The 16,826-nt window shown below is 41.7% G+C and overlaps 1 protein-coding gene across 2 annotated transcripts; it reads right to left on the reverse strand.

Moving 5' to 3' along the window:
* Positions 1-3,388: 3,388 nt before the first annotated feature.
* Positions 3,389-8,820, reverse strand: LOC133800028 (chloride channel protein CLC-c-like). Of its 2 annotated transcripts, XM_062238009.1 has the most exons (7): positions 8,449-8,820; positions 7,408-7,608; positions 6,603-6,780; positions 5,939-6,201; positions 5,110-5,379; positions 3,888-5,016; positions 3,389-3,771 (listed from the first exon to the last, which is right to left on the reverse strand). In XM_062238009.1, the coding sequence occupies exons 1-7, from the start codon at positions 8,598-8,600 to the stop codon at positions 3,676-3,678; spliced, it is 2,289 nt and encodes a 762-aa protein (XP_062093993.1). In that variant the 5' UTR covers positions 8,601-8,820; the 3' UTR covers positions 3,389-3,675. The 2 variants fall into 2 exon arrangements, with proteins under 2 accessions (XP_062093993.1, XP_062093996.1); XM_062238012.1 differs by lacking the exon at positions 8,449-8,820 and having other exon boundaries at positions 6,603-6,770; positions 7,408-7,587.
* Positions 8,821-16,826: the final 8,006 nt, after the last annotated feature.

The raw sequence follows: 16,826 nt of genomic DNA on the forward strand, positions 1-16,826 counted from the left end.
TCATCGAGCTCATATCAAGTCAGTAAAAACAAAACATGTAAAATTGAATTAAATGATCCATAATTAGGTATAAATGGCTTACCCCATCATTGAGCCACGACTGGGGTGTCAGAAACCACGCTGGACCGTGACTCCCAGTCTTTACATCCCGCGGGGTCTTGTTGGGCATGTCTCCAAGTAGCCACTTGCACATTGTCCTATACTGTTTGGGATCTGGCTTCTTGAGAGGGTCCAGCACCTGTGTAGCCTCCTGTATAGCCTCCTCTGCTGGTGCAGCTGCATCAGTGCCGCAAGGTCTTTTCCTCGTGGGATCGGTGTAGTCCTCAAACCAATCTGGCTTGCGTCTTTGGCGTCTAGTCCTTTGAAACTGAACCCCAGCAACATCCTCAGGGTTGACAATAACGACTTCTGGAGTCCCAGCATCAGGTGTCACAATGATGGTAGGAGGCGTGGTTGGATCATCAACATAGTCTAGAGGAATATCCAATGACTCTGAGTCTGAATCTTCATTGGAGCCCCTCGGTTTCTCCTTAATAAATGTTAGGATCTGACTGACTACGTCCAAGATCACTGACTGGTTCTTCAGGAGGGTCTCCTGTCGACCCTCGACTTTGTCCAACCGCTCAATCAAGTCGGCGAGCTCAGGGGCTAAGGCTGAGGCTGGTGTTGGGGTTGGTGTTGGGGTTGACGCTGAGGCTGGGGCTGATGTTGGGGCAATGGCTGAGGCTGGGCTGAGGCTGGGGCAATAGGAGGGGTGGGACCTGCAACCTCCTCCCCCGGGGCAGCATCAACAAATATCTTGGCTGCCTCGGCTACCTGAGAAACTATCTCCGCGATTTTCTCAAAAGTCGCATCCTCCTCCTCATCAGTCTCCGAGGGATCCTGGCCAAGCCCAGGATAAAGGGGAAGATCTCCCTCAGTCAAAGAAAAGTAATAGTCTTTTTTGCTGGCCGAGGCTTCAACATCGGAAGAACAATTAACTGCAAACAACATAAAACATTTGGTTAACTCAAATAATGATAAAAGATAAGCATATAGATAAAAAAAAACATAACTTGCATTCTTCTTCAATAATATCGGTGCGATGACGGACTTGGTGAAATCCTTGTTCCTCCGATGCGACCAACTAAGCATCCTCGGGAACATGTTTCCCGAGCTCACAACAAGCTCCACCGCAAGCTGCTGGATAGCCTCATATGCCCAGTACTGTAAGGCCGGGGCATAACCATACATACTGTACTTGGACTCTTGCTGCACCTTGGCATCCTTCTTGGCATCATAGTTGGCCTTTTGCTTCACCATGTCCTTCTTACAAGAATGCAATAGCCTCCTATAAGAGTACTTCCCCCATGGATAGCTGAAGAAGTACTCTACAATCTCAACAATTTTTAGAATATCTCGCCAAATGTGCAACTTGCCCTCAATGGCATTCAAAACCCCCTCAACAAACAGACATAGACCAAGCTTGTACACATCTTCCACAACCGTACAAGTCTTGAAAGCATGGTCCACCTGTGAGAGCTTTACTTTCTTAGCATTGTTGAAATACTCCTTTATCAACCGGCCGCTGAGATTACGCCCTTCCAACTCTTCTGGTGACAGGAAGGTACTGAAATCCAACCCCGTCACCAGGGCAAACTCTCCCATGCCGAATCTATAAGACTTCGACCCCAAGAAAAAATGCACCTCATCTTCATTGTTGCTGGCAATTTTCCTCAGCAACAGTTGATGCACCAAGACTCTGGAGAAATTAAACTCCGAAGCCATAAAAAACTGCTTGAAAGGGGATTCCTTAGCCCTTTCAAGCAGCCCGAGCTCCAAAAACCTGGTCTTAATGTGATTTAAAGTACTACTACCCCGATATGTCACTTGACCAGGAAAGTGATCACTGAACGGAACAAGCAACTTAGGCATCTGCAACAACACATGAAAAAAAAATTGGTAAGAAAACAGAATGTTAAACATAGTCAGGAAAAAATTCAAAATAATTTCATCAAAAAACTAAAATAAGCTGTCATCGAGCTATAATCGAGCTGAAACATACACTATCGAGCCAATGTCGAGCCTATCGAGCTAAGCAAAATATGTCTACATAAATAATCATCGAGCCTATTATCGAACCTGTCGAGCCCTATTTATTAATACCACATATCCATCGAGCCTACTGTCGAACTCTTATCGAACATATCGAGCCCTTTTAACCTAATACCACAGATCCATCGAGCTCTTATCGATCCACCATCGAACCATTCAAACTGCCCTATCGAGCCCACTATCGAACCATAATCAAGCCTATCGAGCTAGTTTCATATATTACCCATGGATACCATCGAGCTTTTATCGAACCATATCGAACCTATCGAGCCCTTTTAACCTAATACCACATATCCATCGAGCTCTTATCGATCCACCATCGAACCATTCATACTACCTTATCGAGCCTACTATCGAACCATAATCGAGCTTATCGAGCTAGTTTCATAAATTACCATGGATAGCATCGAGCTTCTATCGAACCTATCGAGCTACTGGTTCAAACCCAGAAAAAACCATCGAACCATTCATACTACCCTATCGAGCCTACTATCGAACCATAATCGAGCTAGTTTCATAAATTACCATGGATAACATCGAGCTTCTATCGAACCTTCATCGAACCTATCGAGCTATTGGTTCAAACCCAGAAAAAACCATCGAGCAACCCAGACCAAAGAACTACCATACCCATTCCACACCACCAGATTCAAAAGAATCAAAACAACAAAAATATCACGAGGGTTCAAGAATTTACCTTAATGAGATATGGGTTCGATTGATGGGTTCGACCGGTTCGACGATGTGGGTTTCGAGCTTCTTTGTCGTCGTTGGCTCGATGGGTTCGACAACCGATGCCGGAGAAGATAAAATGGAACCTGAGATCGACGATTTCCTTCGTTTTTGGGGGTTTTGGGGTTTCCTTCGGATTGTGTTTGGGAAAAAATGAGAGAATTTCTGCAGTTTGGGCTTGGGAAAAAATGAGGGAGGTTTCGGGATTGAGAGACTGAGAGAATGAGAGAGTTTGTGTGGGAAAAAATTTGAGTGGAAAAAAAAATAAGAGGGGTATTTTTGGTACTTCTTGAAAGTTTAGCACTAATTTGAAAAGTTTATTAGTGCTGGTATTATTTAGTAATTATACCCACTATTATGCATAAATAGTGAAATTTCTCAATACAAAAGAGAGTTTAATATAAAGTATATTTACATAAAGTGAGAAGTAAATGACTCAATGAAATGTTAGAATTTATGCCCTAAAAACATTTAAATAAAAATATAATTTTATTATATTTGAATATTTTTTTAAATTATTAGTGGAATCTTAATATTTGATTTAAGAGACTACAAAAGAAAATATAATAATAAGTGTGTTTAGCATTTATATATATATATATAAAATAAAAACGAACAATGGACAACTCTTAAACTTTGACAAATATTTGTTGCCGTGACTAATAAATTCCTAACGAAACCAATATTTGCGAATAAATGTAGTCAGCCAATTGTTAGATAAATAACAATAACAACAAGCCATTGGCTTGAAGAACAGTCATCCTAACTCATGAATAGAAAATAACTAAATATGGACATAAAACAATAACTCAATAGAGGCACTACCATTGGTGACACAAATAGTTTCCTCTACGTATGAGAGTGAGAGTCGAAGTGTGGATAAAGTCCCAAAATATGTTCGGGCATGAAGTCATGTCTTGTCAAGATTCCAACAGTTGGAGGTCTCTGCGAGTGCAATATTTCATAAACAAAATTATTGTCTTATGATAGGAATGCGAAATAAGAGAGCCATATATATATGCGTATATTTGTATGTGTGAGAAAAAGAGATTTAGTCTTACCCCTGTTGTCTTTGGCACTACCAACAAGTGCCTGAGGCCGAGCTGTCGAAAGAGAACAGCAGCCTTGGCTAGAGACATTGTCTCCACTACCGTGTATGGAGAAGTATTAGTGACGGGATGGAGATCAACATACATCTCCATTTCCACTTCCGTGATATCCAAGTCCACCAGTTTGATCCCCTTGCCTGATCCAGCCTTAGCGAAATCATGGGCCTTAAAACTCCTCATAATTCCTGATTCTGTTGTCACCCTTGATTTTGAGAACTTCTTTCCTTGAAGCAGCACAAGCAAATGAGACCTCAGAACAAGACCACACAACTCTGGATCTTCAGAGAAGGGTGGCTCATCAATCACCGGGAATCCATTATGTTTTGTAATCTTCAGTGTCTGGAATATAGTCCCCACTTTCTCAACGCCGGAAAATGTAACTAGTGGACCGGAGACAACATCTCTAGCAACCAAATTTCTCATGTATGGCTCTGCGTGAGCTTCCATATAAGGTAACCCCTTCAATACCAAGATTTGATCATACACACCCTTGTTGAAACAATCAGCCACAGTTTTTGAAATGAGGAGGACGAGCATCATTAGTGGGAGCATCAAAAGATTGTTTGTGAGTTCAAGAAGTATAACACATAGAGAAACAGTCATCCTCATGGTCCCACCAAGGAAGGATGCAGCTCCAAGAAGGGCAAAGAGACCGGCATCGAGATTAGAGAGAGAACCGAGGACAGTACCAACGAGACGACCATAAGAGGCCCCAGCCAGTATGACTGGTATGAAAAGCCCAGAGGGAACAGCAATGCCATAAGTAATTATGCCGAGAAAATAAATAGCAACAAAGAAAACTAAAAGCGTGGAGAGGTGAAATTCTCTTTCAGTGCCAGAGCTAAATAGGTTCCGAATGGCATCATCATTGGTATTGAAAAAAAGGGAGGCAAGGTCATTGTATTGGTTAGGTGGACAATTGAAATTCTTATAGTTCCCAGAGCGACCCACTGTGGGGCATTGATCCATTAGGTGAGGGGGACATGGAGTGCATGGTGAAAACCACGGAAGGCCATAAGATGAACAAGATGTCAAAAAGGAAATGACCAGTACAAGAAGAAGTTTGAATAAAGGACCTTTCCTGCAATTAATTAACAATCGTCAGCAACGGGAAAAATGCATGATTATAATATGTAAACAAAACAAAAACGCATTAGGAAAAAGCAGGGAATACTCATTGATGATGCTATAAGCGCGAAGGACTTTGTTCACAAAAAAATTGTAAAGGCTTCCAAAGATGCCACCAATAATTCCTAGGAATATAACAGCCAGTAGATCAGGGGTGCTGTAAGTTGTTTTAGTTGAATTAACATCAAACATAATCAGACCTCCTTCCCCAAATAGTCCACATTTACCACCCTTGCAAACTTCAATAAAACTTCTCAACACCACTGCTACTATGGCTGTTGTGAAAAATGTCCTCCAAAGAAGAGCACTTCTCCACCTGTGTTAGAAAATATTGTCAGAGTATAACACGGCGGAAAGCATCAAATGCCAAGTGCAATTAGAAAGACCAACTACGTAATTTATCTTTGATTAATACTGAAGTGGAGGGGAAAAGGTCACCAGCTGATGAATATTCAAGAATTTAATGTTTAGCTCTTTTGCCTTTTATAGAATGTTGAAAAGATACTTCATGTTTTAAAAGTTTTAGCTCCAAGTAATCTTCCTTTTGAGGATTGGAGAAAAGAAAACAAAATATAGAACTGTAACATTCAGATTAGGATTCCATGACTTGCAACAGTAGTTAGGGTATCGTCTTCCTCACTTTTTAAATTCAACAGTCCACCTAGGGTAAATCAAGAAAGAAAAAAATCCAAACTATTTTTACTTGCATACATGTCTTCGGTATTTTCACCTGGATTAAAGCTTAAGCCAAAGATATAATGATTTACCTAGACAAATATGCATGTGCGTTTCACATTTATAAAACACATGTATGCACATTAATATGAAGAATGACACACAAACACAAAGAAAGAGGGAGACAGACAGAGAAAGACCATGAAGCTGCCTCTTCAAGGGCAAAAAGGACCCCACCCACTGGGGCACGAAATGCAGCTGCAACACCAGCAGCAGCACCACAAGTGATCAGATCCCTCCGGTCACGATCATTTTTGAAGAATCTAAGCCATTTCCAGGTCAAACGATACTTGCGAGAACCACCCTGCCCAAGCAATGAAGCTATGCAAGAGCCAGTGTGCACCATAGGTCCTTCCTTACCAACCACAAATCCAGCAGCTACTCCAAAAATTGAACCAAAAATCTGCCAAGAGAATATAATCAGTATACGCTTTTTTTTTTTTTGGCTATAATTGTACTGTTCTTCGTTGCAGGCAACAATCTTTGGATGCCTTGTTTACTTTGACAATTTAACTTCCCTGTATAGCATAAAACACCAATGACTTTAGATTATCTCATTTCTATGTTTGGATGCTTCAAAGGATGAATTCCAACTAGAATCAGCACAACTTAAGATAGTCCTTGTGATTTCTTACATAGGAGATAAGTCATATAAAGATTTACTACTTCTATAGCTCTCTGAAAAATATGTAGATATATTGAGAGATGAAAGCATCGAAGAAGTTTCTGGTCCACTCATCTAGTAATCATAAAAGATTGATGTACTGTAATATATCAAAATAGATAGATATCATCAGTTTGTACCTTTACAAAGAGCGTACTTGGGGCCAATATAGAATGCGCATCTATACCATTGAGGTAAGCTTTCACCTCAGGTATGCCAGAGCCTGCTGCTGCAGGGGCGATGTAGGCACAGAGGACAGCAGCAGCAAAAGCTAAGATCATGTTACAACTAACATATGCTGCAAATGCCTGAAAATACCTGTACAAGAGTTAATTTAAGCAATATTTGCTCCAAAACTCCACAAGCTTGTAAAGTTACAAAGATGAGAAGGTTGTTACTCAAATGTAACATTGGTGAAAATGACATCTCATAGTGGAGGGTTATACACTACTGATTAAACTACAACTCTGCGAGTGAAAGTACTGCAAAGTCTCTTCATAAATAGCAAATGAACAAAGCCCTGCAGAATAAAACGCTGCATATGACTAATTTTACAGTTGTATTTATATTTCTATCTGCCAAACTTCGTCACAGCTCTCTCTACATGTCAGCAATTAAGTTTCAAACATAAACACGGAATGCACTCATCATTTGTGAATTGTTCTTTTTCTGAGTGACCAAGGCAATGAATTTAGCTTATCTACTATTTGAAGAGATGCATTACAGAATATACCAATGTGTAGTTCTCAGAAAAAATTAAATACCTAAAAAAACTAACGTAGCACTAACATAAGCTTTCAGTCCAAGATAACTAGACAACATTGATTCTATTGTATTGTACCTTGTAGTTAATGACACGGCTCAGTATGCAGTTACTCCCATTTTGATTTCAAATAAACATACATAATGAAGAGGAGGACAAAAGATGGCGGCAGATACACTTACCTATCCTTGAGCATGAGATTGTTGGTGAGAAGAAGTTTGAAGCCAGCTATGTTCTCCACAGCAAGGTTATTAAAGCAGCCAACCAGTCCAGTACACAACCCAATTAGAAGAGCTAGGGTCCATTTAAGGACAACATATTGAAATATCTCAATTTTCTTTCTGGATCTCCAATCCTGCTTAAAGAGTTCATTCTCAACAATTCTACAAAATGGAAAAATTAAAATAAAATTAAAGGGTAAGATCAAAAGTGGTATTCATTCATTGAAACTCTATAATTGTCAAACTACTTAATGCTAGAAATCAATTAAATGCGTATTACTGGAATATCAACAGTGATGTAACACACTCCTTCCAAAGAAGAAAGCCAAGTAGTTCCAATTATATTGATCTGTTAACATGTTAAAGTCCAAAATAATTATCTGATTACCAAATTCACAAGGGTATAGAAGAATAGAGAATGGGCAAACAGTCTTCAATACCTTGGTTAGTAGAAAACAGCAATCACATCCATACATGCTCACAAGCACGCAAACACATGTATAAGTGTAAAGAGATTTGATGACAAAGAACGAAATAATCATAACAATAGATATATCTGGATTTTATATCAGAAAATATTATCAGCATACATATATTCTATGCGATTCAGAATTGTTTCTCTACGTTCTTCCATCATAAAAAGTTAACGAACCAATAACAACAAATTATATAAACTGGATAATCTTATCTGTATTCCTCAAAAAAGTTACATTAAATTAATAAAGATTTTGAAAAAAATTAAAATTTATATCTTAAGAATTTTTTTCCTTCAATTCTAATATGTATTACAATTTACCAAACCAAGCATACAAGCAAAATTCGATTTTTAATCAACAAGTAAAAGCATCATATCCACATTTACATTTAGATCATTTTTTAAAAAAAAAATTATAGAATCCAGATTCAATGTAAATTCTTCGATTTTCTTCCAATTTCGAATAGCCATCAGAGAGGAAAGGAATAAATTAATATATAGAAATACATAGATAGGTATGAACGTACTCATAATCGAGGCTCTCGATTGAGCAAACATTGGAACCAACAATGGCAATCTGAGAAGTGTTGTTGGTTCTACTCCTGAGAAGCGGCTCTTTCAACCGCAATCCTGATCCTTGACTCTCTAAGCGCTCAATATCTATGTCAGTCTCCGCCATTTTCAACCTTCTCCTTCTCCCTCTAACTAGTTAACGACTCCTTGACTCGTTTTGCTTTGTTCTTTTCTGTGATATGATATATCCTATAAAGCACTCAGATAAATTATTACTTTTTTTATTTCGTGATCAATCACGGATTGTCCATAATTTTAAATTGTGTTTTGTTATGAAATTCCGTAGAAATCTGATAAAAAAAATTATGTCGTATAATATCTATTGGTTGCGCAATTGTGGAAGTATACACGTCATCAATTATAAAATAAAGAGATTTGCTTCAGAAAATTGATGTGTCATGTGCCAGCTTTTGACTGACATTAGATTTGAAATACTTCCTCGGACAGGCAGTAGCGAGTAGCGACACGAGACGGAACAAGTTGGTCTAAATTAGAAAAAGAAAAGGGAAGTTTGATTTTTATGAATTGGGCACAATATAAAAGTAGGATGTTGCTAATGTGTGGCGTACGGAACGCCGCATGGATACGGCTCTTTTTTCCACCATTGATATTGATGCAATGCCTTGAATATGGTGGACACATACAATGCGGTGGACTTGTGTACACCTTATAATTCTTTGGTTTTTTATGTTTTCCGTTTTAATAATTTTTATAATAATGATTTGAGGGTGTTTGACACTTTAACTAAAAAATTGTTTTTTGTTTTTAAAAACTAAAACTATTTTTTGAAAACAAGTGTAGGTGTTTTGTATTATTTTCAGAAAATAATTTTTAAAAACAAAGTTACAAAAAACAAAAAATTTTGAGAACAACAAAAAGTTGTTTTCTGTTGTTCTCAACTTTTCTTTTCTTGCTTTCTCACTTCTTATTTTTCATTATTTTTTCTTTCAAATTATTTTATCTCATTATTTATTACAAAATTTTAAAATATTTTTCTCTTTGTAAATATATTTATTAATTTTTTATTTAAGATTTAAAAAAATAAAACTAAAAAATTATTTTTATAAAACATTAACCAAACACCTCTTGTTTTTTGAAAACTACTAAAACAGTTTTTTGTTCTCATTTCTGAGAACACAATTTTGAAAATAAAAAACAGAAATCAATGCCAAACAGGCTTGTTTTTTCTTATATCACGGTAGAATTAGGGCTTCGTAGTGGGCTTTCTCTTTTGCAAGTATGGGGCATTCTATGTTGTTAGTGCATTTATATTATAAGACCTCAAATTATTTGATTGGTCAATCATTGTAACGCCTTGGATAGCCAAGACTACTACTGTAACGACCCAAATTCGATAATAAGGCTTAAGGGCCTTGATTAGTGTGTCAGGAGGGCATTAATGGAATAATTGTGACTTAATGAGTAATTATATGTCTAATAATGTTTATATGATAATTGATTATATTATGTGGTAATATGATATGTGATATATGTGAGAACCACATTATTATGTGGACAGGTTCGCTGAGCACGACTCAAGACGATTCTAGGGTCAGATAGCGGGAAAAGTCACAATGGGGTTTAAGTTATGACTTTGGAGAAGTCGGGGATAATTTTAGATAGCGGGTAGCAATTCAGATTATCGGGTCATGAAAATAAATATATGGAGATATATTTGAGGTTAGAATGTCTAGGCGGGAATATTGGGGGATTTTACCATTTTGGCCTCGGGGACGGTTCCGGCACCCCGAGCCTCGGGATTAACTTAATGTGTGAGATAGACTTAAGGAAGCCTTTAGAAGAAAAATACAAACCGACTAAACACTTAGTCTCAGCTCTCTCTCTCACGCTTAAGGGAAAACAAAGGAAAGGAAAAAGGACACAGAAAACAGGGGAAACAAGTTGGGATTTCTGAGTTTGGTGGTGAGAATTTGGAGGTTTAGCTCAGGGAAAATCAAGGAACTGAAGCAGGGATTAAGGTAAGCATCTAACTCTATTTTCTGTGGTTGAATTCTGAGTTCTAGCTGGGTTTTAGTTAAGTGCTGAAACAAGTATAGCTTTGATGTTCTAAGGCAGAATTAAGAGGGGAAACTTGGGAGCTTAGCTTGGCCACAACTTGGTGAAGTGATTCTACAGCAAAGGTAAGTTTCAACTCCTGGTTTAGAGGTTTTAAATTGAGTTTGAGTGGCTGGTTTAAGTGTTTATAGCACTTGGGTTTCAGAAATTGAAAGGAAGAGATTAGAGTGCGTTAGGCTGTGTTTTCTTGGGAATTATGTTGTTTAGATCATGCTAAAGAAGTTGGGAATTAATTGGTTAAGAGTTGGGAAGCTTTGGGATGGTTTAAGGTGAGGTTTCAGACTTAGAAATGGTGTAAATTCTGGGTTCGAAGGGGAGGTCCGCGGCTCTGTTCTAGAGCGCTGCGGCCCTAGCATGCAAAGAAGCCAGGGAGGCTCGGCCAAGGGGGCGCGCCGCGGCACCCAAGGCAAGGGCCGCGGCGCGTGTGTGGTTCAGTGAGGGAGTAGGTTCTGTTTTGGGGAAGGGCCGCAGCCCTTGGTTGCACACATGAATTTTTTAGGGTTTTAAGCATGGGAGAGTGGTCTAGTGTGCTCGGGTTTGGTTTCACCACCGTGCTTGGTGGAATTAGGAGTCCTGGGAGTTAGTTTTGTAACTGGAAACCTATTTTTGAGTATTTATGAAACCCTATACTTTGGTTGTGGCTAGGTGACAAAAGCTTAGGCTCGGGAACGGATCGTGCTTGAGGGGCGTTGCTCGTAATTCGATAACCGTACAGACTAAAGGTAAGAAAACTGCACCTGGTTGAATATATGTGACGGGACTAAGGGCTCCCTATTGTAGATGCTTGGAAAGATGGTATTATGCCATGCAAGCCATTTAGTGAACCAACGGCCTAAGGGTGCCAAGGGTCTCACTAGCGCACAGGGCGCGGCTCGGCCACTGGTAGCCGAGGATAGCTTATTATGCACTCAGCTCGGTTTAAGCGGGCCGGAGTCAGTGGGTTAAACAGAGGGTGTGGCCTAAGTCTTCGGCCCTGAATATTATGTGATATGAATATTATATGTGATAGAATGTATCTTGAATTGGATTGTATAAGCTGAATATCTGTTGTGGATTGTCTGATGGGTTTACATGCTTACTGAACTATTTGTCTGTGATCATTGTTTGAGTTATCTATGATGTTTTCTTGCTGGGCCTTGGCTCACGGGTGCTACGTGGTGCAGGTAAAGGCAAGGGCAAGTTAGATCAGCCCTGACTGGAGAGCTCAGCGAGCGGAATGTACATAGCCAGGTGCTCGGCCGCCACGGTTGAGGTCTAGGCAAGGACATGAAACCTGAAGACTGTCTGTTTTGCCTTAGTATGGCTAGTGGTTACTCATGTACTTTTGGGAGTTTGTAAACTTACTTTAACTTCGTTTTTGTATGGGATCCCATGTTTACTACAGTATGAGTATATGAAATGAGCCTTTTGAGACCAAAACCTTTTTAACCTTAGATCTTACATGTTTAGTGACACGTTTTCAAACTAGTGACTTGATTAGCGAGTCCTGCACCTTTATAAGTACACAGTGTAGCGGTCTTGGCTAACCAGGGCATTACAACTTGGTATCAGAGCGTCCTAGGTTTAAGGGTTCCTGAAGACAGCCTGGATATGTACATTCGCTGCTGGAGACAAGCTCAAGTCAGGGTTTGGTAATGTGTATATGTGTGCTTATGTGTCTGAGATGAGTTATGCATGTTGTTATTCATTGAATTGCTAGGAAGCATGAGATACTGATAGAGCCTGGCCCTTGACTGCTGTGTGAAAATATTGAGGCATGTTTACCAACATTTCCATGCATGTAAATGAGTATATGGATGATTGACTGTTTATGGTGCATGGATGCTTATATGTGTTGGTTACCTGTGATTGATTATGTTCTATTGTTGAGTTTTGGAGAAGCTTTTACCCTGTCATTGTGGTCTGACCGCCGAGTCGATATTTGCAGATTGACTTGGATAGCTATGCATCCAAGGAAATCTTCACGACTAGCCGGCACTGGGTCCGGGACCAGGGGCAATGACCAGGGCCAGACACCTCCGCCAGTCCCTGAGAACTGGCAGCAGTTAATGGCTGAGATGCAGGCTCGATTACAGAGCCAAGATGAGCTGATTCGTATTCTGCAACAGCAGGCTCCATCAGGGAGTGCTGCCTCTTCTTTACCACCTGCAGTGGTACCAGCTGTGCAGCCTGGGGAGGTTGTTAACAAGTGGGAACCGTTATATGAGCGGTTCAAGAAGCAGCAACCCCCAGTCTTTGAGGGAGGACCGGATCCGCTGAAAGCCGAGCAGTGGCTAACCATGATTACAGTAATCCTGGATTTCATGAGAATTGAGGGACAGGATAGAGTGGCCTGCGCCACTTATATGTTGAGGGAGGATGCCCGTATTTGGTGGGAAGTGGCATCGCAGACCAGAGATGTTGCCACTTTGACTTGGGAAGGTTTCAAGGATTTGTTTGGTCAGAAGTACTACAATGTTGCTGTCAGGGCAGCAAAAGTCAATGAATTTGTGAATTTGGTACAGGGCAGTATGACTGTTACTGAGTATGCCCTGAAATTTGATAGGCTTGCGAAGTTTGCACCAGATCTTGTGCCTACTGATGCTGCTAGGCAAGATCGTTTTATTAGGGGGCTTAATGCTATGATAGCCCGGGATCACAACGGTACCTCGAGGAACAACTTATGCCCAGGCTGTTGAGAGGGATCTTACCACAGAGGAAGCGGAGAACAAGATATGGAAGGAGAGCGCGGTAAGGCGTGAGGGCTGCAGGGCGGTGCCTCCTTATTCAGGGACAGGTAGGGGCGAAGGCCCCAGTGACTTCAAGAGGACTCCTGGCACTTTGGCTGCTCCTGGTCCTGATAGGAGGGGTCGGGGTGGTCAGGGTGGCCATCAGGGTGGCGGTGAGGCATGGCGAACCTATCCAGAGTGTCTGAGGTGCATAAGACGCCATCTGGGCGAGTGTTGGGCCAAGGCATGTTTTGTGTGTGGGGCAGTGGGGCATCTCAGGAAAGACTGCCCAACGGTGAAGAAAGGTGAAGAGGGAAAGGTGGATAGCTTGACTCCAGCTCGAGTATTCACCTTGACTCAGGCGGAGGCTGAGGCTAGTCCCTCAGTAGTGACAGGTCAGCTTTTTAGTGCTGGCTTTCCTTTTATAGTATTGATTGATTCTGGTGCTACACATTCTTTTGTTTCTAGTAGAGTGATTGATAGACTGTGTAGACCTAGTGAGTATCGGACTGTGGGGTTTGGGACTTTGTTACCTACAGGGGAGCTGGTAGTCTCTAGGAGGTGGATTAGGGCACTGCCAGCGATGGTTGATGGTAGGGAACTTTTGGTGGATTTGATTAAATTAGATTTGGAAGACTTTGATATGATTCTAGGAATGGATTGGCTGGTTAGGTATGGGGCTACGATTGATTGTAGGAAGAAGATGGTTACTTTTGAGCCGGAGGGCGAGGACCCTTTTGTCTTTGTGGGTGCGGTGTCTGGACCCCGCATACCTATGATTTCAGCGTTGAGAGCCAGGGACCTGTTGCAGGGGGGATGCATAGGTTTTCTAGCTAGTGTGGTGGATACCACCAGGGTTATGCCGGCAGGGCCGGGCGAGACCAGATTGGTGTATGAGTTTTTTGGATGTCTTCCCTGAGGATTTGCCAGGGTTGCCGCGTAGGGAGATACAGTTTGAGATTGAGTTGGCACCGGGGACAAAACCAGTATCTAGGACACCATACAGGATGGCACCAGCAGAATTGAAAGAGTTGAAGATACAATTGCAAGAACTTATGGATTTGGGGTTTATCAGGCCTAGCTACTCTCCATGGGGCGCTCCAGTGTTGTTTGTTAAGAAGAAGGATAGAACGTTGAGGATGTGCATCGATTACAGAGAATTGAACAAGTTAACAATTAAGAATAAGTACCCTCTGCCAAGGATTGATCACTTATTCGACCAGCTGCAAGGTAAGACAGTGTTCTCAAAGATTGATCTTCGATCTGGTTATCACCAGCTGAGGATCAAGGATGAGGATATACCAAAGACGGCTTTCCGGACGCGTTATGGGCATTATGAGTTCTTCGTCATGTCTTTTGGTTTGACCAATGCCCCAGCAGCTTTCATGGATCTGATGAACAGGGTGTTCAAGGACTTTTTGGATCAGTTCGTCATTGTCTTCATCGAAGACACCTTGGTATACTCCAGTTCAGAGGTAGAGCATGAGCAGCATCTCTGATAGGTTTTACAGAGATTAAGGGAGCATCAGTTGTATGCCAAGTTTAAGAAGTGTGAGTTATGGCTACCAGAAGTGACTTTCCTTGGACATATAGTTAGGGCAGAAGGGATTAAGGTGGACCCGTCCAAGGTAGAAGCAGTTAGAGATTGGCCGAGGCCGAGGAATGCCTCGGAGGTGCGGAGTTTCCTTGGGTTGGCTGGCTATTACAGGCGATTTGTAGAGGGGTTCTCGAAGATTTCTTCGCCGATGACAGAGTTGACAAGGAAGAATCAGAAGTTCATCTGGTCAGAGAAGTGTGAGAACAGCTTTCAGGAATTGAAGCAACGGCTTATCTCTGCGCCTGTGTTGAGTCTTCCTTCGGAGGAAGGGAAGTTCGTGGTTTACTGTGATGCATCGAGGTTGGGTTTAGGCTGTGTGCTGATGCAGAATAAGAAAGTTATAGCCTATGCGTCTCGACAGCTGAAGGAGTATGAGCAGAGGTACCCGACTCACGATTTGGAGTTAGCGGCAGTTGTGTTTGCACTGAAGGTGTGGCGTCATTATCTGTATGGGGAGAAGTGTGAGATCTACACTAATCATAAGAGTCTGAAGTATTTCTTCACTCAGAAGGATCTGAACATGAGACAGAGACATTGGTTGGAGTTGGTTAAGGATTATGACTGTGATATCCTTTACCACCCTGGGAAAGCCAACGTGGTGGCAGATGCGTTGAGCCGGAGGGGCCCAGGACAGTTGTATAGTTCTACACAGATCTCGAGAGAATTGGCTGATGAGATGGTCAGGGCAAGAATAGAACTGGTGGTGGGCCAATTAGCCAATATCACATTGCAATCGACCTTGCTAGAGCGAGTCAAGGAGGGTCAGTTGTCTAATGTGCAGTTGCAGGACAGTAGGCAGCATGCCTTAGCGGGGACAGCCAAGGATTATTCAGTTTCAAAGACAAGCTTGCTCCGATATTAGGGATGGATATGTGTTCCGGCAGATGAGGGGATTAGGCGTGAGATATTGGATGAGTCCCACACTACGCCATACTCACTTCATTTGGGTACCACGAAGATGTATCAGGATCTACGGGCGTTATACTGGTGGCCCGGGATGAAGAAGGATGTAGTTGAGTATGTGTCTAGATGTTTGACCTGTCAGTAGGTTAAGGCTGAGCATCAGCGACCAGCGGGATTGCTGCAGCCTTTGGGTATCCCAGAGTGGAAGTGGGAGGATATTACGATGGATTTCGTGGGAGGATTACCCAGGACAGTTGGACTTCATGACTCGGTGTGGGTGATAGTGGACAGGTACACCAAGTCAGCTCATTTTCTACCAGTGAGGTTAACTTATATCGTGGAACAGTACGCAGAGCTGTATGTGAGGGAGATAGTTCGTCTCCATGGGGTTCTAAAGTCTATTGTATCTGATCGAGACCCTATCTTTACCTCTAAGTTTTGGGGAGCTCTGCAGAGAGCCATGGGGACTCAGTTGAAGTTTAACACAGCTTTTCATCCTTAGACTAATGGACAGTCTGAGAGGACGATTCAAGTATTGGAGAACATGCTTAGGGCATGTGTGATTGACTTTGAGGGTTCGTGGAGTAAGTATCTTCCATTGGTTGAGTTTTCATATAACAATAGCTATCAGTCCACGATTGGAGTAGCTCCTTATGAGATGTTATATGGAAGGAAGTGTAGATCGCCTATTCACTGGGATGAGATGGGTGAGAGAAGATATTTGGGGCCAGATATGGTTCAGAGGACTAATGAGGCCATTGAAAAGATTCGAGCTAGGATGCTTGCCTCGCAGAGTAGACAGAAAAGCTACGCTGACCCTAAGCGTAGGAACGTGGAGTTCCAGGTCGGGGACCACGTGTTCTGCGAGTTTCACCGTTGAGGGGTATGAGGAGGTTTGGAGTGAAGGGCAAGCTGAGCCCTCGGTTCGTTGGACCCTTCGAGGTTCTAGAGAGGGTTGGGCAGGTGGCTTATAGGCTGGCCTTGCCACCGTCCTTATCAGGAGTTCATAACGTGTTCCATGTCTCTATGTTGCGGAAGTATGTTTCTG

Source organism: Humulus lupulus, chromosome 1 (assembly GCF_963169125.1).
Source record: "Humulus lupulus chromosome 1, drHumLupu1.1, whole genome shotgun sequence".
In the NCBI taxonomy this organism is placed as follows: Eukaryota; Viridiplantae; Streptophyta; class Magnoliopsida; order Rosales; family Cannabaceae; genus Humulus; species Humulus lupulus.

What these genes read in the sequence shown, in the direction of transcription:
- LOC133800028 (XM_062238009.1), bottom strand. Translation starts at nt 8,600, where the DNA reads ATGGCGGAGACTGACATAGATATTGAGCGCTTAGAGAGTCAAGGATCA. An exon ending in AATCTCATGCTCAAGGATAG is followed by an intron (nt 6,781 to 7,407) that starts GTAAGTGTATCT and finishes ACTCTTGTACAG; the next exon opens with GTATTTTCAGGCATTTGCAG. An exon ending in CTTGAAGAGGCAGCTTCATG is followed by an intron (nt 5,380 to 5,938) that starts GTCTTTCTCTGT and finishes TTTCTAACACAG; the next exon opens with GTGGAGAAGTGCTCTTCTTT.